The sequence below is a fragment of the Leptosomus discolor genome, chromosome 1, assembly GCF_034619465.1.
Source record: "Leptosomus discolor isolate bLepDis1 chromosome 1, bLepDis1.hap2, whole genome shotgun sequence".
Taxonomy (NCBI): domain Eukaryota; kingdom Metazoa; phylum Chordata; class Aves; order Leptosomiformes; family Leptosomidae; genus Leptosomus; species Leptosomus discolor.
This window is the reverse complement of record NC_141391.1, coordinates 212,704,774-212,729,084: the sequence shown is the minus strand read 5'-3', so window position 1 is coordinate 212,729,084 and position 24,311 is coordinate 212,704,774. Positions and strand designations below refer to the sequence as shown.

The 24,311-nt window shown below is 41.4% G+C and overlaps 1 protein-coding gene across 6 annotated transcripts in view; it reads left to right on the top strand.

The window, feature by feature from the left end:
• Positions 1–24,311, top strand: part of CELF2 (CUGBP Elav-like family member 2) — a 255,550-nt gene that overhangs the window by 12,881 nt on the left and 218,358 nt on the right. For 3 of the 6 annotated variants that reach the window (XM_086474830.1, XM_086474813.1, XM_086474822.1), the window contains exon 1: positions 1,465–1,538. The exons of the other annotated variants lie outside the window; for them this stretch is intronic. In XM_086474830.1, the coding sequence (XP_086330956.1) occupies positions 1,465–1,538 (74 nt within the window). Of the gene's footprint in view, positions 1–1,464; positions 1,539–24,311 lie in introns of those variants that run through there. 6 annotated transcript variants of the gene reach the window in all.

Below are 24,311 nucleotides of genomic sequence, written 5' to 3'. Positions count from 1 at the left end.
AACGTCTCTTGGTGCAATAAACCAGACTCAGAAAATTTGCTTGGTCTGTATTTTTACTATCAAATCGATGTTGGTCAAAATTTAAATACAACTTGGCCTGACGGATAACATATTTGTTTGATGGTCAATTTAATTTTAGTTTAGAATACTCTTTGAAAAGTTTAAGTGTAGTAGGTCTTAATTTGCATTTGTTACTTTTTTCAAATGTTGATTATCTAGAACAAATCAAATTATAAAACCTGGGGAGAGGTTCAGAAAAGGAAGCACATACAATGCAGAGAAACGTTTTGTCTGTCTAGACTGCTCAGATCATCCAGTAATCTTCGTAAATATGTTAATATTCTTTTGCCTGGAGCTGCTTTGTATTGAAGCAAGTAGGTTTTGGAGATGCAAAGGAAAATTTATACAGATTTTCAGGGGGCGGTAGAGTGGGGAGGGTGGCTCCAGCTATTTGTATGTGTGGAATTTTGTGCACGTCTTGGCAGTGTCGCTTCTGGCTGCTGGCTGTGGCCAACTCCGAGTGCAGCGGGGTTGGGAACGGGCTTTTGGCAGGTTACAGACACGAGGAAGGATTTACCGTCGTTACTTATTTAAATCCCTATTTTTGATCAGTGAGGACAGAGTTACTAATAGTCTCTGGCGAGCCAATAACATCACTTGGAGCGTTTAATGGGTGCCAAGGTCTGAATGGCAGGAATTTGGGGAGAGAGAGCCCGTACTCAGCAACCGGCCTAAAGGTTCCCAGTGCTCCCAGTTTGTCAGTGGCGACTGCGCCTCCCTACCGTACTGGGAAGAACTGGGTCTGTGCAAACCACCCGCGCGTGCTCGTAGGAATTTAAGCGGAGGGTTTTCCACCGGTGCCCGGCTGCCAGCTCCGCGGGGGGCACGGCTCCCCGGCTATAACGCGGTGGGGGCACACCCGAAACGTGAGCGTGGGGCGGGGGGGGGGGGTGCGTGTGTGTGAAGCGCTGCTGAGCACCGGACGGGCGCTGGGGCTCGGGGGTGCCTCTTCCCTCCCACGCCGCCGCCCCCCCCCCCCCCCCCCTCCTCAAAGTTTGGCCGGGCGCTGCCCGCGGGCGAGGCGGCGCCCCGACCCACCCCCCAACCTCCTCCCCAAGCGGCGTGTCCTCCTCCCCCGGTGGCGGTGCTAGGCCTCTCCCCGGGGCGGCGGGCCCCGCCGGGGGCGCAGGGGTTAACGGGGAGCCGCAGCGGGGAGATGGCTCCGCCTCCCCGCTCAGCACCTGGCGCTCCACCGACAGTTGCCTCAGCAGTCGATTTCGGAGGGGATTGGCGGAAAAAAAAACCGAGAGGGGGAGAGAAATGTGACAACTGCCGGGGCTGGCGGCTGCCGCGGGGAGGCCTCCGCACCTGTGCCTGCCTCTCCGCCGCCCGGCGCAGTTGTGGGATCCGCCGAGCCCCGCCGCATCCTCCCTCCAGACCGCCGCGGCGCCCCCGGAGCCCAGCATGACTTCTTCGTTCAAGCTGGATTTCCTTCCGGAGATGATGGTCGACGGGCGCTTGCTGGTCTCTGACAGAATGTAAGTGGCGGCGGGGCGGCTGTCGGCTATACCCCCCCCCCCTCTGACCCCCGGTACCCCCCCACCGCCCAGCACCGAGCCCCCCACCGCCGGGCGCGGGGCTCCGGCCGGGTCCCTCCCGCACCGTCCGCCCCTCCGCGGGAGAAGAAGGGGGTCCTTCACCCCCACCCCCCCCCCTCCTTTTTATTTTTTCCCCACCCCTTTTCCAAGTCACTTGGTGGTCTCCGTGTTGTTCCCCCCCCCCGCCCCGAAAAGGCGGCAGCTGGCTGTTTAGTATTCCGGCAGGTCGGTAAAGGCGGGCGAGGGGCGGCAGGGAAAGTGGGGGGTTTTTATATGCTGATGATGCAACGTGGAGAAACGCACAGCGGTCGCGCATAACTGGGTGCGCTCTCCTCCGCGCCCAGCGGGAATTCCTCCACAGACACTTGTCCCCTGTACCCAGCCCGGACCCACCCGTCCTACCTCAGCCCTTCCCCGGGAGAAGAAAAATCCCCTTGCAAAAGCGTCGTCAGTTTTCAAATTCAAATGAAATGCTAAGCATCCACTGGGAGTAAGACCAGGCAGAAAGCAAGGATTTTTCTTTTTTTTTTTCTTTTTTCTTTTTTTTTTTTTAAATCCAGCTGCCTGGTATGCCGAGTGTTAAATAGGGTGAGGATGGTTGTTTTACACGCAGTTGAACTGGGGATGAGATTTATCAGAAGGTGCTGAATGCTGGAATTTCAGAAAAAGAAGTATTCCCCTAGCCGGTCTCTGCTCCATTAATCTCAATCTGAAAGTTTCTATTATCATACTCCTGGGCATTGCCAGTTGACAGGGATTTTCAGGTAACCTCAGACTTACGTGAGAAAATAAAAGCTAGAAACAAGGAAATAGTCACTTTCTGAAAGATACGGAGGCTGACTGTGCTGCGTTTTTACAGTATCCAAAACGTCTTGTATTTTGTTGCTTTTTCTTCTTTCATCAGGATGACAAATGTGGTTTGAGTTACATTAGAATGAAGCGAGAAGCTTTGGCATTGACTCTGTACTGGAGCTATTCTGGTTGAGGCAGCACTTAAGTTACAAGTGTAAATAAACCCTTGTGTGCAGCAGAGACTGTCACCTGTGATTTGCACAAATCAAGTTGCATACTGTGCCCCCATCTAAGACTATTCAGACTTTTATTACCTTCTTTACTGGCAACTGAACTTTCTCCTAAGGTGGAGTGCTTTCCCTTGCGCTAGCAATGTTCTGCGTGGAGATATTCATTAGTGGCCAGTTGTTCGGGCAGCTGAGATTTAAGAAGTGTGTGGGAGACGGGAAATAGGCAGGGGGAGAAGCTTGGTGTGGGTGACTTACACTATTTTTACAGTCCTTGAAGGACAGCAAAGTGTTTGCGCAAGTGCTGCCCGTTGTCTCTGTTTGGTGCTCTTAAATTGAAAAGAGTTCTCTGCTGTGTTTTGTTTTTCCCATTGTAAGATCCCTGTTTTTACTGGCACTAGTCAGTTTTGGAAGCCGTGCTGTTATTTCTCGCCTTTTGCATGTAAATTGCATAGGTTTGACTCTCAGGGTGTAAAGTTGCAGCCGAACATTTGTATCACTTGCTTTGCAGCCCTCTGTAGGGACTTGCCACAGCCGAGCTTTCGCTTGTTTTCATCGTCTCAGCTTTGATTAGACTTTCTACCTGCTGTCCTTCCAGGCAGTCAGAAAAGATACTGCTAACAAACATCTCCAAGCTCAAAGGCACTATTAACCGCGGCTGATGATGCCCTGTTGTCACTTAGGCTTATATAACTTTATCTCCAACTTGCCCCCGAGGGGGGAGTACCATGTCAAACTCTTCCTTCTGCATTGCTATCTTCATACCCCTTTTCTCTGGGAAGCATCCATAATCTATTTTAACACAGCTTGAAACACAGTCAGTGTTCGTCAGACGCAGGTCTTAACGTGTGTCCAAAGAACCAAAAATTACTCTAGGGGCATGTCAGCTTCTAAGTGGATCTCTGAATACAGAAGTTTAATAATGGAATTGTTAAATACACACATCCTTGTAGGGTTTGGTGCTGGTTCCTCATATATTTGGGGGGGAACTTTGTAATCTCTTGAAGAAAAAAATCCAACTTTACCTCCTGCATCATCAGTGGTTGTGTCGTGATGCGCTTCCTTGTGTTAACCAAGCTTTGCTTTGCTGCTGATCTAATTAATTGTGAAGATGTATGATTTCAAGGGATCATGTGTCATGCATACAAATTAATATCGAGGCTAAATTGCTATTAACTAAGGGAGCTTCTATTCCTAAAAAAAAAATTATCTTGAAACTAAATGCTGTCTGTAGAAGCTTTGCTACACTGCCTCTCTAAAACTCTGTAATTCGCTATTTAAAAACATTCTTATTTTGTCCTTCTAGCCAAGTGGTGGCATGCATTTATTTGCCCCCAACTCTCTGGACTAATCAGTGCTGACGAGAATGCAGTTTGATTACGTGTAAGGGGTCACGGGCACGTATGCACCTTACCCTTTAGCTGGCCCACCCCAGACGTGCAGCGAGACGCCAGCAGCGTTCGGCAGGGTGGCACAGTGCGTCGCGGAGCATGCTCCAAGTTACGATGCTGCACAAAACTTTTAACCTCGCCATCTGCTCTAGCCATTGAGTTCCGTCTTTAGCAGAAAGGAATTTCCTATTTTAGAGTGAGGCAATTAGCAAGATAGATGTAAAACTCTTCTCTTTCACAGTGAAAATTTGCAGAACTAGATTTTATTTTTTATGCCCGTGGCATATTGGATATTTTAGGAAATCAGCACCATACAGTAGCACTTACACTTCCCTTTCTTTAGACATTTAAAAATTCTTTGTAAAGGGAATTATTTTCAGAATCATCCATTCTTTCAACAAGGAACAGAGAAGGAGAATTTTCAAGGCTTAACTTTCAGTGCATACTTACTGTGAAAGTTAACTGCTGGCTTGATAATTGTCAAAGTGAAAATGCTCTTACCTCTTTAAGACACTTTATTGCTCTTAAATATTGCTTCCTTCCAAATTTTTCTGCTGGTATTATCTAAATATAAGTAAAACAGAACATCACTTTGAGCATGAATATTTAGTGTAATTAAACTGGATGCATGGCATCAGTGTACCCAGTTAGTAACTGAATGACAATTTTACTAATAAAAATTAACTTATGAAATGACACTGGAAAACAGGTACTCTAGGATATGAAGCACAAAGATGCATGGACTTTGGTTCTTGAGGGCAGATGGCAAGTTGGATGCTCTAGCCATCGTAAATGTTTGCAAAGAGGCTGCTTGGTTAGTGCTGTAGTTAAAGGATCACAAATTGTTTGGGTGATGCTATGTATAGCCTGTGTGGAAGGAGCAATTTTGAAGAAAAGACATAGGTGGAAATGTGTATGTGTGTATTTGGACAGGGTAGTGGAAGGTTAGTGGTTAATAAGTGCAATTATAAAATGTGAGTTCAGTGTAATTTGCTTACTAATTTCGCTGACACATATACATGCCAACCGGAGGGTTGTAAAGTGGTTGCTTTGAGGAATAAACACTCATCATTGTTAACACCCCATGTTGATTTCTGCAATATCACTGAAGATTTTTCCATTTCATTTTACACATTCCACTGCCTGGGATTACCTTTAATGTAAATGAGTAATAGTGTTTGTTACTACTGAGACAAACTAAAATTTTACTTTAATTCTTGATGGTTGGGTATGGTGCCGATAAAATATATGACGCTTAAAGCACTGCACATGCAGCTGCATGGCAATTATGTGTAAAAGTGTTTAGCCTTTGCATTCCTTCCTCTTAATCCAAGAGGAGTAAAATCGGATATATGTCCAATATGCTGATTAAAAGGGCAGTGAAGATCAATTTTAAGTACTTTTTGTTTGTTTGCATTTATTGTTTAAGAAATAAGGGGTGTCATCATTCACGAGGCATTCTTGTACTTTAAAAAAACCAAAACTTCCCATTCTGCACTAAACCTGCAAAACAGGACTTTCTCCAGCATTAACTGCAGATAACATAATTAACTTTTTTTTTTTTAAAAAAAAAAAACTTCACCGCAGGGAAAACTCAACATACTGTCAAAAACAATTTTTCCACTATCTGGGATTTTTTCATATGTAGAATATCAAACAATGAATTGTTAACTGAAAATGGATAGCTGGGTATCATCTGTTTTTTAAGTCCATAGCCTCATCTTTATACTGGCATTTTATTCTAACTTTGATTCAGTAATAGATTTATTTTAAGTATTATGATTTGCTACTTAAGTTCTTTGCGTGACAGATTCCTTGGGCCACTACTGGGGGAAAGCAAAGCAAAAGAAGAAGAAAATTCTTGACTGTTGGGTAAGAGCTTCAGAAAGGAAAATAGATCTTTGGATGTCGATTAAGTAATTACGATTTCATGGTGTCCTTCTCCCCACCATGTTTTCTGGTAGCTGTCTAGAACCCCATTCAGTATTTAACTCTCAGCACATTAATATTTAAAAATATCTTCTGCTTCCTATGATATGATCTCATAAGTTTTTAAGCCTCCCCCACATGTATTCATCATTCAAATTAATCATCAGTTATGATTGCTTTAAAAACTTTGATAACTTTGAATATTTCATTAGCATTTTAGGATGTTTGATAGCTTATGAGCATTTGGTCTATTCAGTTTTCATAATTAATTCATAGATTAATATACAAATATTTGACCCAACTGATATAGGGGAAAGGTGTACAAAATCTTTTAGTTTTAAAAGCTCCTGAAATGCAAGGAATGCATTTTGGCAAGACAACCCTCGAGAGTAAAAGCCTTGTTTTATAGTTTAAGCGTATAAAAACGTCTTCTAAAGTGAAGAGGTGATTTTTTTTTTTAATTTTTATTTTTTTCCCCCTTCATTACTACAAATTGTGTTTCCTATAGTGGATTATTTCTTGTGTGCTCATATAATTGCAAAGTATATTGCAGCTCCTGACATGGTTTCCTTTGATTAAAACAAACTGGTGGCAGGGCAAGGTTAACCAGAGGCTAAAGGCACAAAATCCAGAATACACACAGAGCAAGACTGAGCTTTCCTTAGTGAGGAAGTGGGAAAACAGGAAAAACCTTCATAGGTGCAAGAAAAATGAAGGAATAAGAATGCCTATTTGGAAAATAAAAACTAATTAGAGCAATAAATGTAATGTTCTCAAGTAATTGTGAAATAATTATTCCCCTTTAGAATCATCATACTTTAATTGCTTTCCCCCACGTTCCCGCGTTCTGCATGCCTATGGAAAGGAAGAGGAGCGCTTGTGTTCCCTCCAGGATTTCATTTTTCATTTGCAGTAAGCTGCTGGCTTTCTCATAAAGGTTTTCAGAAATATGTTGCCTTAAACGCTGTTGTGTTCTTCCATATGGTGTTAAATAGAAAAGGTGAATGGCAGATGCTGAAGCTATAAATTCTCTCCTATCGTCCAGATAAAGCACCTTGAGATTTAGTTGTGCAGTTTATCCATCCTCTGTATCACAGATTTATAATCAATCTCTCATTTTAATTGGGACTATGTTACGTAAATAGGACACACTTCAGCAGTGTATTCTCTTTGCTCACAGCTTGATCCTTGAAAAATCAGCTGACAATAGTTTAAAATTATAATATTAATAAAGAGGAGATCATCTGGCCTTCAAAATGACATCTGAAAGCAGCTTCTGTTTTGTGTTAAATCTTAATTACTGTATTTAAATGAATGCCTAAATGAGCCAATCCACAAAGGAGTTGCCTACTGTACCAATAGGGCCTGTTGATTTTTTTTTTTTTCCTTTGGATTTACTCAAATATAAAAAACAGTCTACATTGAAGAGAACGGCTGCGTTCTCTTGCCTCTTACAACTCAGCTGAAGAAGACTGAGTATCTTGAGTCTGGTCTCTGCACTGGGACAGCTTCTCCCTTGCCCGATTGCCCTTGCCTAGCAAATGGTGGCAATAGAATCATAGAATTGTTTAGGTTGGAAAAGACCTTTAAGATCACCAAGTCCAACCATTAGTCTAACACTGCCAAGGCCACCACTAAACCATGTCCTTAAGCACCACATCTACATGTCTTATAAACACCTCCAGGGATGGTGACTCCACCACTCCCCTGGGCAGCCTGTTCCAGTGCTTGACAACCCTTTCATTGATGAAGTTTTTCCTAATATCCAATCTAAACCTCCCCTGGCACAGCTTGAGGACATTTCCTCTTGTCCTGTCATTAGTTACTTGGGAGAAGAGACCAACCCCCACCTCACTACAACCTCCTTTCAGGTAGCTGCAGAGAGCAATAAGGTCTCCCCTCAGCCTCCTCTTCTCCAGGCTGAACAACCCCAGTTCCCTCAGCCGCTCCTCACCAGATCTGTTCTCCAGACCCTTCACCAGCTTCGCTGCCCTTCTCTGGACACGCTCCAGCACCTCAATGTCTTTCTTGCAGTGAGGGGCCCAAAACTTCACCCAGTGCTCAAGGTGTGGCCTCATGGGTGCTGAGTACAGGGGGAAGATCACCTCCCTACTCCTGCTGGCCACACCATGGCTGATACAAGACAGGAAGCCAGGTTCAAAAGCAATGCTCCAGGAGAAACATTGGTGCAAGAGCAGCAGGAAGGACTACACGTTGGCTTCCTGAGTGTTGTTTTGTAGCTTTACGCATCACTTACTATCAGAGGCAGCATATTGTTACAGCTGAAGGAAAGAGTTTATGGATTAGGACTAGGGAGAGACTTGCACTGTGCCTGTAAATGCACCAGCCCTGCTGCCTTCAGTTAGGCTGGAAGGGATGCAATTGTGTCCGACTCTGCCCAGGTTAGTCTGGAAGGAGGCAACTGTGTCCAGCTGTGCTCAGCTCACCCCACTGCCACCAGGGATGCACTCATCCTCTACAAAGGAGTACGTAGGGAATTTGTGTCCTTTCATCAGCCTATGTAAGTTGAGGCACTTTAGGTTTGCCAGAAAAACAACAGCAACCTGAGTATTTTGATTTAGGATTCTTCACATATCTGTTAATTTCTTAAATTGTTCTGTGGATCTTACTCTGGGGTTTTAAAGTTTATGACCATGGTTATTTTGGAGATGCAGCCGTTGATCTTTAATGGAAATGGCATTGGTGATCTACTGATTTTTATAATTATTATTATTATGATTTTCCTTTTTCCGTGCAGGCTAGCGTGCATCATAAAGAAAATATAGTTCTGACAGAAAGGTCTAACACTGACTGTCTCCCAGCAGTGGTGGTAATTCATCGCAACACTAATTTATAACTTTTTCAGTTTCTTTCCATTCAAATGTAGTGGCCACTAGACAACAGTGGAGTTCCTGTGTGGGTAAGAGATCAATGTCCAGGTACAGAGACCCTTTAGCCTGTGTGTGTGTAGCAGGGTATCTCCACAATGGGAGGACAGGCAGTTCCTTCTGAACCTACTGTGGCCCTTTCTGTCCCAGACTATGCTGTGCTTTTTCTTGTGCTCTGTTCCTACACCCTCTATCTTTTGAAGCAGTTCCAGTCTGATTGCATCGCAGCTGACAGGAGCTATCTTTTGTTTCATAACCCTGAAAAATAATGAAGATCCTTCACTGTATTAATCCAAAGGCGTGACGCTGTCTTCTTGTTTAATACACATGCACTCTTCCCATTTCTTGCTTCTCTACAGCTTTGCACGGCTAAATTGCTCAGAGATGTAAAAAAAAAAAAAAAAAATCCACAGCTTGCTTGACCCACCACTTGTTGTGTCATTGACTCCAGACATCGGTGGCATTTGGTCCAGTGGCACTGACGGTGCCTGGCCTGTTATGAGATAAGTGCACTTCATTTGCCTGAAACAGACCCAGGTAATTGAAAGTTATTAACTTCTGGCAGAGGATAACTGTATTTGAAAATCTACAGAATCAAGTGATCCCTTCTTTATTTTTTTCTTCCTGGTTCATCCAATTGCTTGGATATGTCAGCCTTTGCCTGCAAGTGAGAGACATCTGGCTGTGCCCTTTATCAATAAGCACTTTTTTTTTTTTTATATTTTACCACAGATGGATTGTAGAACAAGCATTGGGAGTCTGAAATGTAGTCAAACACACTCCATGCCCAGTGGCTATCACTTAAAGAAAACCCTATTCTGTGCCTGGTTTTCATACAAAACGCTGTAGAAATAGCAAGTTAGATGGCTGCGGTTTTGCTTGATTTTAGCGTGCGTTTTAGTAAACTTGATGCCCTCGTTGTGTCTTTCAGGGAAAAAAATAATCTGTTGTTTTATCAGCAATGTTTCTGTATAAACATACAGAAAAGTTGATCACTTCGTTAGTCAGTAAATAAATACCAACTTTTTTAAAATTCAGTTTAATTTCTTTTCCTTATACTTTAACTCCCTATCCAAACTGCTTTTACCCCATGCTGTCCAAAATAATAATTAAAAAAAAAAGGTAAAGAGAGAGAAAAAAAGTTCAGGAAATTGCTTTGGGTATGAATTTAATCTTTAAAATTGATTCTTGAAAATATAGTGAGATTTTACCACAAAACCGTAAATGCCTAATTGAGGGATAGCCACAGGTTGAGATGATCTCTCCAGGGAAAAAATTTCAAGTCATTCCCATTGTCCTAAACTGACCCATGTAATGCAACTTCTTCCTTGAAGCACTGATATTTTAGGATTGCGAGGTGAGGACTGGCTTTCTCTAGCAGGTTCAGAGTTGCCAGCTCCTTCTGGAGACCAGTATTTAGTGTGAGGGGACCAGCAAGAAATAAAATTAGCATTTAATTTCAGAGGACGTGGAAAAATAGATGACAAGTGAAGCAATTCTTCGAAAAAGAGAACATCTCCAGACACGTAAAGCACTATTCTCTGATATTTTATTACCAACTATAGCCTGCAGTCTGTGCTCAAGCCAAACTTCCAATGGATTTACAGGAGTTTGGCTTGAATGAGGAATGCATAATGCCGGGCTTTGCGTCCTATGCCAGGCTGTCCAATTCTGAACCATGAATTGCAATCGTATAAATAGTTTTTGCAGTCTTTTTCCCATTGCTCACTTCAGCGTGAACTTCAACATGGAAATGTGAGGCAACTAACTTTTCAGATACTCTTCTACTTTGCTAGCGAAGTGAGTTGCTATCTTGATGATGGAGTGGAAGACTAGTCAGTTGTAATTGGGTGGGTATTGTTTTGAGGGATGTTCACACACCTGAGGTTGGGGCAGGGGGTTTATTTTGTTCTTGACAACATTTTCCCCATTGCCAGAGAGGAGGATTCATCTCGACGCCTGAGGGCTCTTACTTTCACCAACATAAATCTCTACTGTTTGGCTGCAGAAGACAGAGTACTTTTCCTTTTAAGTTGGTTCACTCTCTGTGGAGAAAAGAGTAAATGCAGCAGCTTCATAGCAGTGCTCAGATATAGTCAAAGAAAGTCCAACACTACATTAGACATTTTTAAAACAATTGCCTGATTTCGTTATTGCTTGAGTGTAGCCTAGTATCTCACTAGCTAGACCATGTTTGCTTATCTTCAAGACAAGGCTGCGCAGTATCAGAAAACCTCAGTTTTAATATCTTCTTCTTACCATGCTCATGTCTGTGCTATTCCCGGGGTATTTCACTGGGATGGAATGAAGCCTTGTATGCTTTATTATGTATTTTAAAGCACAATGAGTTAGGGGCAGAGTCTATGTATTTTTGAGCTTTTTTTCTTCAATGGCCATTACAACGCAGCCCTATAGATGCTGACATAGGGTTCCTAGCTGCCATTGTAAAGTAAGACAGAAGCAACTCTTGTACGTCCTATGCAAACCCTTTTTCTTGAAACAAACGTGTAGTAGTAATTCCCGCAGGACTGAGATCTGTTTTCCAGGCAGAAATATCGCTTACAAGGCTGAGTTTGCCCAAGCAGTCTTCAACAGCACTGGCTGATCCCTGTGTTTTCAAAGTATTATTCTGAGTTCCTTTAGGTCATTTCTTCTTCCCCCTGCCTGTACGCTTTATCGGATTTGGGAAAAGGTCCTGCAGCAGTGTCGATGTTGCCTGTGTGTCTTTGTTGAGGAACAGCAGGCTACTCGTAGCAAGTGATACACGCCGGGATTCAGAAAGGAACAATTTTCGGCTTGCTAAGATGCCCGTATTGCTACCTGGATGCTCTGCAGGAGCTAGAGACTTTTTGGCTGTTTCTGTGCCTCTTTGCTCCCTCTGTCCTCACCTCCACATCAGGGGATACTTAGTCGTCTTTACTTTGCTGGCCTTCCGAGGATTTGAAGGTCTCTGAGCTTCCCTAGGCTCTCCATTTCTACCCAAGTGGTAAAGGAAATGGAGAGGACTGCTGCCAACTTCAGCCAGTCGGGTCTCTGATTTTCCTTTTTGGTTTGAAGCCACAGATGAAGAGTGAGTTTGGGCTTGAGAGGTGCCAGGCTCCAGGGTAAGAAGAGTATTGTGGAAGGGAGATGTGCAGAAGAAAATGGGGGGAGAAAGGTATGTATTTAGGCAGGCTTTCACAAAAGATGCAAATTCAGGATTACTTAGCAGAGAAAATAATAATTTAAAATTAATGTTACATTTTAAAAGTGGAGCATCATTTGTGTTAACAGGAATGGAGATTTTATTTTTAAGCCCAGCAAAGCCTCAAATCCCAGAAAATGCAAAATTGTTGCTGATAAGTTCTGAAAGTGAACCTGGAAGGCTTCGTGGAAACTTAGAAGGAAATAAATCAACTTCCCTCTCTTTCCCCAAAACTCTTTGGGCAAAAAAATCCGTAAATATTTTACAGCAAATAATCACATTGCCAAGAACCAGCAAACAAAGCCCTTTTATCCAGTCCTATAATATGCTGTAAATAATGAGAATCCTTACAGATCTAGCTGGAATTTTTTTTTTTTTTTTGTAATCAGTGAAGAAGCTTAGCACCTAGCACTCTAAAAATCCATCAACGTAGTGCAGACTCTTTTTCCAGTCTCTTACCACTTCATGTCATATTTTTCTCTGCCCTTGACATATGCCATTTGCCCTGCTTATATCTGTTTAAAATGCTGGTAGCCTTCAGCATGTTCTGCTCCACGTTGCACGCCTGCAAGAAGCCTTGCCCCCTTCCCTACATCATGAGGGAAGAACCGCCTTGCTCTGCTATCCCTTATCACCGTCTGTTCAATATTCAAACAAACACCTCTTTGATTCCTACCTAGCTTATCTGGTGGAAGAAATTCCTATAAACATCTGCAAAACATGTACTTTATTTTCCTCCTTCTTTTATAAGATAGGTAAGAGAAACTCACTGAACTTGGTGAACCACCTAGAATTTAGATCTTAATGATTTTATATTCTTACTATCCAGCTAGTGGCTCATGTCTTGAAAGTCCCTGGAAGTCTGACCATCCTTTTTGGTCTGTGCTCACTGACCCAGCATATTGGAATTATCAGTCCTGCCTATGATTTTCTACGTCTTCTGGAGATCTGTTGCCTAATAAAAATGTTGCTTGACAAAATATAGAAGGTTTTCTTGCATTTTTGTACCAGACGTTTTATTAGGTTCTCTCGGCTCTGTTTTTTAAACAGTCTGGTACAACAGTTGTGAACCGAATACGATACTATCATGGGTTTTTTTTATCCACAACCACAAGTTGCCCTACTTACCCAATGCAAATCACTATGGATCTGCATAATATGCCTTTCTCAAGGGCATCTGTTAATTCCACGTGATAAACTGGGAGTTTCAGCCAGGAATATTGAGCATTTGAAAGAAGACCTGGTTAAACTCAGTGGGACTTACATTTAATCAAATATTAAGCATTTCTCCCAAATTACAACTTTGACAGACTTTGTGTGTGAGCAGTTGCTTCAATGCTGAGGTGTTTAGGTGAAACTTTTATCATTAAGGGCAATGATATTCCCCTCTACGGTAAGTATATGCGGCTGCAAGTCAGATGATGCAGCAGGAAGACATAGACGGACTTCAGTAGGTTATGGCCCTTTAAGTGCTTGACTCCATATACAGCGAAACTGGTGGTAAAACTCCAACTAACATGAGTGGTTTTGCATCAGCTCAGAGTTTCAGATTCCAGAAAGACTGGTTTTTATGAATAAATTCAGGACTGAATCCAAGGCTTGTTGAGTTGATGGGCAGATTCCCTTTGATTTCAAAGCACTCTGTATCTGTGATCCAAATGCACCATGAACAAATAAAGACAAAGAATTTATGTTGATTGGACATATTCAGTGTGACAAGAGCTTAAGTTTGATTCTCCTCTTTGCTTATGAAACACAACTGTGTGCTTCTCCCTGGGGTTGCTGGAAGACAAGTATTTTGGTAACTGCATGCTAGGACTCCCAATTAGTGCAAGCGCTGGCTGCTATTGCTGAGGATCACAACGCTGTATGAAGTGGAGAGAAAGTTATGGTTGGTAACAATATATTTTGGGGTTAGCCTGATTTGCCTTCAGGGTTTTAAGGTGTTCATTTATCCTCTTGTTTTCATCTTGATCTGTTGTGGCAGTAAGTGTAATGGTATCAAAAGTCTTGCAGATAAATTGTGGGCTTTAGGGAGACCAGGTTCTCTGTGTGCTGGCCATCCCCTGGTATCACCCCTATGTGCTGGCTGGGGAACACTGTGTGGCATCAAGCTGTGGGTCTACCTGCCCCTAACACCTCATTGCCTGTGAGACTTTGGAATTCTGTCTAGGTTCTTTGTTCTGATGTGCAAATATGCATCTTCTTTTTTTCTGTGTGTAAAACTCTGTTTTCTTTAGAAAGTGGGTTAATTTTCTTAGTCAAGGAGCTCAATGCGCTCTAAGGGGTGGATATGTTGAAAGCAGCACCAAAACAGCATCAAGATCACTTATGCATCTGGCTGATTCTGGTTTACTGCTGAGGTGGACATGTAGTTGCACTGAATACAGCAGCACAAATCACTTTTGCTTAGGATATGATTAACTTATATGAAGCAGAACTCCTCTGATACAGATTTCTTTTTTTTTCTATCAGATACATACATTTCATTTTACCTTAAAATAATTTACTCTGGGTGGTTCTTCTGACCAAATCAAATGCTTGATTTCTCTTACTGAAATTCCTGATCATGTTAGCTTTGAAGCAGTCCTCAGTCTCACTTCTAGCGTGAACCTGGTTAGTTTGTCTCCTTTGACTTCCCCTCTTGCAACATTGATAGCTTTCACTTGCTATCTTTTTGGTTTGATCTTCATTTGCTTTTGCAACTGCAAAATGCAAGGTCATTTGGACAAGATGTACTGACATACCGTATTTTTAGTTATTGTATTTTAGATTTTTTTATAGACAGCAGATTTTCAAAGTAACTCAAATTAATCTTTGTTCTGGTTTATGTAGGTTCCCTGTGCAGAGTAGAATAACGTGAAAAGTAAAAGCAGAATGTATGTATGGGGTAGTATAAACCACAACCCTTTCATACTGAACATTAGCTTGTTGAAATGCTTCCACTCTTGGCAGAAGACAAGCTTCGTAACCTAAGAGGATGTGATTTGAGTGGAGTTTTCATGCCCCATGTGCTCATTGTGTTCTTGCCACTGATGCAAACATTATCTATAATTACATTTTCAAGAGACTGAAAATTGCAGTCTTTGTGGAACAAAAATGCAGCTGAAGAATGGAATGTATATCCTCTCCACCCTCATTATAAGGCTTATAAAAATCAAACTATAAGGCCCAGTACCATAGCTTTCAGATACAGGAAACCAGCACCATTAGTCTGCGTTAGACTATTTTTCACTGAAAATGATGGCCTTCTGATGATCAAGCTAGTGCTGTTATTTCCAATAGTTTGCTGTTGAAACCAGCTGAAGTAAAATTTTTAATTGAGATTAGTATAAATAAAGTTGAGTAAATACTCTGTTTGCTTATTCATAATATTATTTTCACGCTTGTGAGCTTTTATTCACAATTGGTGGTAACATCAAGGATTTATTAGGTGGGTCTTAACACGGGTGTTGAATATTCCTGACACCATGCTGGGGAACAGCCACATTTTTCAGGAGGAAAACAGTATTACTGAAAATGCTGGTTTCATGATGTTCTCCTGGGCACCAAGGAGTTTTAGTGTTACAGCTCAAACTTTGCACATCTAACTAAAGCACCTCTTCCCTACATCAAAATGTTACCATCTTCCATTCCACTAACTGAAGAACCAGAAATAGAAAGGAGGTGGCTATCCTTGACTTCCTAATTTATAAAACAAGCACTGGAAACACAAGCAAAAACTTCTAGGTGGAGACAGCTAATCCTGACCTTTTGTAGTACGCTTTTTAGAGTAGAAATTCATAGAATCGTTATGTATCAATCACCTGTTCATAACACCCATGCATTCTTTTTCTTCTCATAAGCTTTAGTTTTGAGTGGCGGTTTTTTTCCCCCAATAAGTGGGGCATTTGAATCCTCTCTTAAAGTGAAATTTGACTCTGTAGGGATGATCCCAGGGAGATAAATGCATTTGATGAGCAAGGCACATGCGGTTACTGGTTCTGTGATTTACTGCATTGAGGAGTGTGGGTAGAGGTGTTGAATGATCATGTGAATGCTAATAAATAAATAAGAGATTACCCTGCATGCCTATACATCCATGAGCAATTAAGTGCATGCATGTAGGTCAGTGAATTTATTGCTAGAGGCACAAATAGTCTGGACTAAAACTACTGCGTGTCCACTGCTTTCCTGTCAGTCTGTTTTTTTTTCCTTATTCTAAAGAAAGTGATAATTTAGATGCTCTTCATAGGTTCACAGTTACTTTTAAAAGCAATTTTAAAAATAATTTGGATGAAATAATAGAAGTCTTATTACATATCTGTTTATGACCATCTAGTCTTCTGTGGAAGGGGCTCTGGGCAACTTCATATTGCAGCCAGGTGACAATAAGGGCTATTAGATCCATGTGCTTTATGCAGTTGCTGCCCAAGTTGGTAATTCTGCCTCCAAGTTCTGCTGCCTGATTGCTGCAAGTTATGCACAGGAACACCATGGTGATTGAGTGCTGGAGTTCCCAGGACAGCATCTATTCTTAGTGGTCCAGCAAAACTTATTAAGAAAAGTAATTAGAACAAAGCTCAAGTACATTAGCCTCGTTAATGCTCCTGAATTCTCAGAGCTATCTTCAACATTGGCAGAGGCTGTGTTTCCAGTAGAGAAATTGAAGCAACTTTCTTTGCTGAAGTTAAACCCACTTTGGTCTCAGCATCATGATGGGAGTTTCTTCTTATGTAACACTATCAAGACCCAGACAGATAAAAGGGCAGTGGTATGCAAAGTAGTGAAAATAACCCACCTTCGATTTTCTGTCTAAATGCAAAGTGCTGTGTTTCTGCCCGCTTCTTATGTGTGGTGTTCTTCTACGCCATGTCGCCTTACACCTTTCTGTCAGCTCCTGAGGCTCAAGAACTCTAACATGGCTATATAGGTAGCTGTTTCCCTTTCAAGAATCATTTATTCTTTCTTTTTTTTTTTTTTTTTCTCATCCGTTAACTCTGGCAGGCTAGAAGTGTATTTTCTTTCTCTGCTTACAACACCACCCAGCATTACATTTGCTCAACAGATCTTCTCCACAGTCCTTCTGAATATTTGTTTCTCCACTGGAATCCTAAAAGCAGTCTCAAGCCTGTTAAGTCTTGTCTGGTGAATCAAAACTATGTCTCAGGCCTTCGGGATGTCTTTGGGGAGATCGCTTTGGCCTTTAAGCTACTTCAGAAATGTGAGTGGCTGTCTTCTGGAGATGGGAACATTCAATAGATTTGAAGACCTTCAGTACAGGGAGAGACACGCTCTGTTAAGTAGGGAGAGCTGCTCTTAATTTTTCTTATTATATACCATATTCATTCAGCTTGTGTACTTATCCCCTTCCCCAGGCATCCCTCTCCCTGCTAGTTCTGGTATAGATGGACAAGAGTTTACAAGTGTCCTTTGAACTGTAGGATGTCCAGTTGGTTAGGTATGGAGAGTTCAAACCAGGCAGGAAAATGGGTTTCTGGGTTTTACAGGTCCAGACTACTCACATTCACTTACTGAACAAACGATTTTTTTACAAAAGGAGTTACAAGCTATCTTTTCTTCCATTTTGCCAATTAGTGACAATTTTTAGGTCTTTTCTGCCACACTCAGGTTTTTTTGGTCTTTGTTCTTCAGTTACTTTAGAGATGTCTTTTGATGCTTTCTGTACTGTTGCTTTGTAGGCCACATAGTAATGTCCTGTGTCACTCCTGGCAACATGCAATCTGTATAATAAATTTAATAGAATAACACTAATTTGTTATTTTTCTTAAAAATAAATTCATCATTCAGCGGAATCTGCTGAGATGCACTGATTGCGTGGCAGCTTGTGTTTCTGTGAACGCCTGAAAGGACGGTTGAGAAGACCCATTACTGTGACCACACCAGTATTTGGTGTTCCTTCTCGGCAACCTTTAGACCTCTAGGGGAGTGAAACGCAGTTTTCAGTAAATTGGCTTGTTCCTGTATTGAATCAAGCCTGTCTCATTTCAGATCTTTGTCTTAACTCTCCAATGGCACCGAAAATACCACATTTGTTAATTTTAGAAGATTTTCAAGATGATCCCAAGGATGGAGAGGAAGTATGTCCCATAACTCCTGAGGCAGGCTGACTTTTACCTGGCACTGCAGACAGGATTGATGTTAGTTTCACAAGAAACTTTTTAATAAAATACACTGTTTGAATATAAATATTACAGTAGTCAGAAAAGTCTGCCGCTACCTGCCTTAAGGTTGCTGCTTCCCCACGCTGAGGAGTTGAACGCTGATCCTCAGGCTATTTTATTCTGTGATGCTAATAGCACTAATACAGTATCATTGTGTTTGAAGCTTCAAAGATACTATACAAGCATTTTCTTATGATTCCCTGATCTTTGCATTTATACCCAGCTGTTTGTTATTCAGTTCAGCCATCAGCATCTAAGTCTCAATGGACCATGTAATATGCAGCTGTAGCCAGATGTAATGCTTCCTATTCCTAAATGTTTCTGTTAGAAGCTAAGAGTGGCAGGCTAAAGACTACTGATAACAGTGTTGCTTGCATTAATTTAAACTCTAGAGCTACACTGATTCTGTTTGGCAAATTTATTCCATGGCCAACAAGCAGAGCAATATTTCCAATCTTCCATCATTGCTAGCACTGTTGACATTAAATACATTGAGTATGTCTGCACTGATACAGAATGTACTTATGGTGCTAATTCAAATAGGAGAAGGATGTCCCAATTTGCATAAACAAATATATTTTCAGATACAGTTCTATTTAAGAGAGATAAAGACAGAAAGGGGCCTGTTCTAAACAATGACTTGCGATAATTTAGAACAGTTCAACAAATGTTCACACTCTTTAATTTTTTGTTTTCTATGGATAGCTGGGGAACCTTTACAATATCTTGTTCAAGCTGCTGGCAGGTCTTGCTCTGCGTAGCTTTCCTGGCTTGGGGAACCTCAGTGTTTGAGTTTTCTGCCACAGATCACTCCGAAGCATTTGGCCAATCACTTCAGCAGGTGACTGGGGTTGCACAAATACTCAGGGAGTCTTGGTCAAGCCCTTCACTAGAAGTTGATGCCAACATGTGGTTAGAGGCCTCTGAGAAACTTTGGACAGGAGGGTGGTCTTTACAACTCCAAAAATGCCCTGTCAGTAGGGACTCAGCATATATCAAAATCTTTATGGAAAATGACTTTTCTCTGGGGATTTTCATTTTTCATGGGCAGTGCATCTTTGTAACGCATGCTCTAGGTTCTCCTTTGTCGTTTCCAGGTGTGTGATTTAACTCAATGTAAGAATGAAAACAAGATTAGACGTATGGTGGTGGCTCCTTGTTTCTTCCCTCACTCGGCCCCTGTCCCTACCCCCAGCGTGGTTTGGTTTTATTGCTCTGCACACTAAGTAATCCTAATCCAGCAAGGTTGTTCAGGTTATGAGCAGTGCCTTGCTTTCAGCTCCTCCCTGTGCTCTGTGCATGCCCAGAGTGGTTAGGGCTACACAACAGCAGGCTTCTGCCCCACGTGCTGGGCGATATGGGCTTGTGTTTCGATTCCAGAGCATTTCACAAAGGATTTTATGCAATTGTAATGAATTGCATAGGGGAAGTGCTTGTTTGAAATCGACTCCATTAACTCTGAGCACAAACCATTGCAAAGTCAACATTTTTTCTGAGTGGCCACCGCCAGCCATCTCTTTTGAAAACACTAATGGGCTGTTTAATTAGGTGATGAAAATTGTTTACAGTTGGTGATCCCAAGTTTTGTCATTTTAATAATGGTTAAATTCAATCTCTTCTTTGATTCTTGGCAACTCTCTCATTATTTTTCATAACCTGCTTACGTCTACTTTAATTCATTTGCGCGTATTAAAACCAAACGTCTCTCATGCAGCAGTGGTGTTTACTTAACTGCACTGTGTCATCGTAATAGGTGGGGAATGACTAATATACAGCCGTGGATGTTAAACAAGTATAGCATTGCAAGAGAATATTTGCATTTGTGGAAGGTGTATTCCTTTTGAGCTGACTCTATAAAGATAATCCTGCCAATGGCATCTAAATTTCAATTGTTTCTGCACATCTGTTGCTCCTGGGGTGTGCTATCTTCTCTTCTCTCTTTCCTATCTTAATAATATCTATCACTTTGGGAATCTAAGAGGGGGCAACTTACAGAAGCATCCTTATATGCTTGGTTTGGGCTTCAGTGGTTGCTTTAGAGCAAGCAAGACCAGAAGTTGTATTTTTTTTCTTAATTTTCTGATGCTTATCCTTGCTTGGAGAAGGTGGACTAGAATATTGGGAGGCACTGAACTGACTGTTAATTTTTTTGAATGATGCCTATGGGCTCCCTTTTCTCTTCGCCCTATCTAAGCATACTACAAGGACCCACAAGTCTCTTTCTTAACAAGATACACTCTAAACAACAGGAAAAAACAATGGCTGGAAGGTAAAAAATTAGGTGGAAGCACACCTGAATTACAGGAGGTGTATCCAGACTCATTGTATGGCACTGGCAGAGGCCATGAGATGCCTGGTTACCTGTCTCTTGGTCCCGTGCCCTCTCAATGGATTTGGATTTTTGGTTTGGTTTGTGACAGCATTAGCTATATGGAACATGTTTTGCAGATACTTTCTGCCAAGGAGATCAAGCACAGGCAGATAAACAAACTGGCGGATGCTGGGCGAGGGAATGTCTTTTGTATTTTGGGTTTGGGGTTTTTTTCCCCTCCATTTCAAAAGTATGTCACATATGGGTCTTTGAATTCAAAAGGGGTGGCACCCTTTCAGATGAGATTTGGATGCCACCAAGAAGGAAACAAACAGAGTGGTTTTTTTGCGGAGCTGGTGACTGGTCTGTTCAGAAATCACAGTGTTGTTAGGTTGATACTATGATATGAAATCTTACAATGTTTCTAAACTTTTCTGCACCTCCTATTTTTGTGTTGCAGATGTAAAAGCATCATTAATATAAGCATGCAACATGCTGCATGGGTAATTACAGCATTCTTGTGTAGCTTTCCCTTGCGAAGTAGTACAGAAAGTAACAACCTACGTGACTGCAGTTGGATAAAGGTTGTGCTTTCTGGAGCTCAGAAACTTGATGGCTTCTAAGTCCCAGTTACTCTCAGCAAGTCCTAGTTCCCTAAGACGTTTTCAAAGAAAGTCCTCCTGCAGCTCAACTGCTCAAGTGTTCTTTAATCCTAAAAGTCCACAGAAAAGGACAAAACCTGAGCTACAATTTTATAGCAGGTGTTATCACGGCACTTGTACATGAGTGACCAGTGTGTAAAAACCAGAGTGGTAAGAAGGCTGTACACAATGGGGTAGGCATTTGCAAGCATGACAATACTCACTTAAGGTGTTATCTGCTGCCATCATGTGTACTTAGCTTTCTGAAATCAAGGTAAATAGGCAAGCTGTGGATTGTTGTACTCCTGGACTTCTGGAAAGCATTGTGATGCTGTTGTAATATAACAGGTGGTCTATTATATAAATAAGAATGACTAAAGAAGAAAATGTTTGTGTTCAAGGAGTAGAACTGTATAAATAATTCAAAGGAAATGTGATTTCTCCCGTTTTCAGGCTGCTGTATTCTTGGGAAGTTCTCTAAGTAAGCATAGAAAATGCAAGCAAAATAGATTTTGTAAAAATTTCTAATTGTGTGTGCCTGTTTCTCCCTAGGGAGCGAACAGATGAATGAAAATAAATAAGGTTTATTCTACAGCTTTAAATGATAAAGATGCTTGACCTGAACAATGATGGAAAGTAATGAATGCAAAAGTTTGCAAGAATGTGTCACATATCTTTATCATGTAATCAATACAAAATAGTTGGGATTGTGTTCACTTAGCAGTGGCACACAATATTAAAATATTATGGTTCACCATAAATGCAATTTCGAGGGTATTACTCAAACCTGCTACATATAAGGGATGTTCTTAGCAGCCTTTTCCTCTTTACCCTTGTGTCTTAGTTACACATTCAGAAAAGTCTCTCCTTAATCTGAAACTTTGTATAGCAAACTGCATGAGAAAGCAGTTTGAGGTTTGTCTGGGTTTTTTTTTGGTCAAAGTTGTATTAGCATGGCTTTTTTCAAAGCTAGAAAGCAAAGGGTTAAAAGGAGGCTTTGTATTTCTCTATTCCCAAACCAACATTTAAATTGAAACATAATTTTATAAACATTACATCTGAATACCATTTCTTTTTACAGGATCTTTTACCTCTGGGACACTGGCTTGGATCAGGATGGTGGGGTTTTTTTCTGCAACAGCTGTTCAGTGCATGAAATAAGCTAGTGGATGTGGTCCAGTTTATAGTGGGAAAGTGTCCATCTCAAAACCACCATCTCAATTGGCACTGAGTAACATCCTTGTCTCAGCAAAACGGCCAGAAATTGAATGAGCATGAATAATGAACCCTTTGCAAGTGTCCAGGTCAGGTTGACAGCAATTTTGCCTCTGTGTATTGATAAACTTGGCAAAGGTTCTGCATTTCCAGGAGTGCCGAGGCCTTTCTTAACAATCTATTCTTTAAAATAAAATGCACCAAGTTTAAAGTTGCTATAATTCCTAGTGCTGATTAATACGATGATATAGTTTAGAGAACATTTTAATACAGAGAAGATCTACTTCTTACCCTGAATGGTTTTAATTTTAAAATTGCAACTAGAGGAACAGTAAAAGGTGGCTTTGTGTTGCAGTAATCCAGGATACGAGATTTAAATAGTATAGATTGTCACATGACCTAAATTTTTGAATTTGGTTATCTAAAGTTAGACACTGAAAATCAGGCCAATTATTTTAGTCTTCCTACCCATTTTTACAAGCACAGAAATACGTTGTAAAGCCTCATATTAATCTTGTGTGGAAGTAATGATGGTTTAGTTTTAACTTGCTGCTTATTCTCTGAGGAGATCTGAACATTTTTATGAAGTATGTCAATGTCTTGGTAAAGAAAATTTGATATTGAAAGACAGGGAAGTTGAATCTTGTTCTCATCCTACTATACAGCTGTCCTTTCAACCCAGCCTGGAGCCTTTGGAGGTATTTGCAAGGAGTATTATCTTTCTTGTCTTCCTCCATAACCAGTGGAGAATGAGAGGCTCCAGTTCTGAGTTTATTGTTGGAGCCGAACATCAGCGCTCTGCATCATCTGTCTGAGGAGCTTTTTGTCTGGTGTCTGTAGAAGGAGCCCAGGGCACTGGGTTCCTATGCCTAAAACTAGCTTTGTGAGTACCTTCTTTTGTGGGATTAATGCAGCATACAAGGATAATGATTCTTCCATGGTTGCCACCTGGAGGACTTTTGTCCTTTCAACTCTTGCTTTTTCTTATCCTTGGGAGATCCATGGATCAAGCTCCATAAAATGCCTGAGTGGGGCTCTTTAACCTTGTTTGTTGTTTTTTTTTTTTTTTCCCAAGTGTTTACTCAGAAATAAGTCTTTGAAGGGTCTGGTGGGACACCCCTGTGTTGCACAAAAACAAGACCAGATTTTTCCATCAGGTTCATCTTAAAGTAGTCGATCTTGATTTGGGTCAAATTAGGTGAAAAATGTCTTGCTAATTGGCTGGTCCCCTATGAACCATTTGTCCAGCCTGAGCCCTAGAGCTGCTTTCAGCAACTCCATGCAAGCCAACTAGAAAGGAGTGGGCTCAGAGAAAGCAAAAGAAGCATCCCAAATGCAGGCTTGTCTCAGAAGCTCTTAATCAAATGCTGAAAGTGAGGATAGAGATTTAGGTTTATGTGGTTTGGGAAACTTCCAATGAAAATACTTTCTTTGCAAAATGTCAAGTCTTTGTTATCGCAGTTGGTTTTGTAGAAGTGCGCCAGCTTTCTGTCAAGGAATATTCCTTCACTCAGGAGTGGAAGTGGGTAAAAACGACAATGATCTAGATGAGCTAGGAAGCTACTAAGTGGACCACTGTCTAGACTGACCTGATTTGAGTGAGAAGCTTGAACTTTGATGTCTTTATATCAACTGAACTGCCTGCCTGCCAGATTGTTTGGTGGTTTCCTATGCAATGATGGAAAAAGTAGGGCCTTTCCATCCCTCCTGTTCAAAACCACTGAGCTCAGGACTCACAAGGACAGAGCAAGACAAATCTGGTCTTCAAAATTAAATGTTTTGTGGCCTGTAGAGATCACAGTAATTCTTATTTGTGTGTAAGTCTCATCCCATATCATGACTGGCCCCTCTTCCCAAGATCGACTCTCTTGGAATATCCATTTGATCTATATACACCTTTTCTAACATTAAAGTAAATATTGTTCCTTTAAAGGAAGGCTATAGATGCAGTTCTGCACTTCTCTGATGACT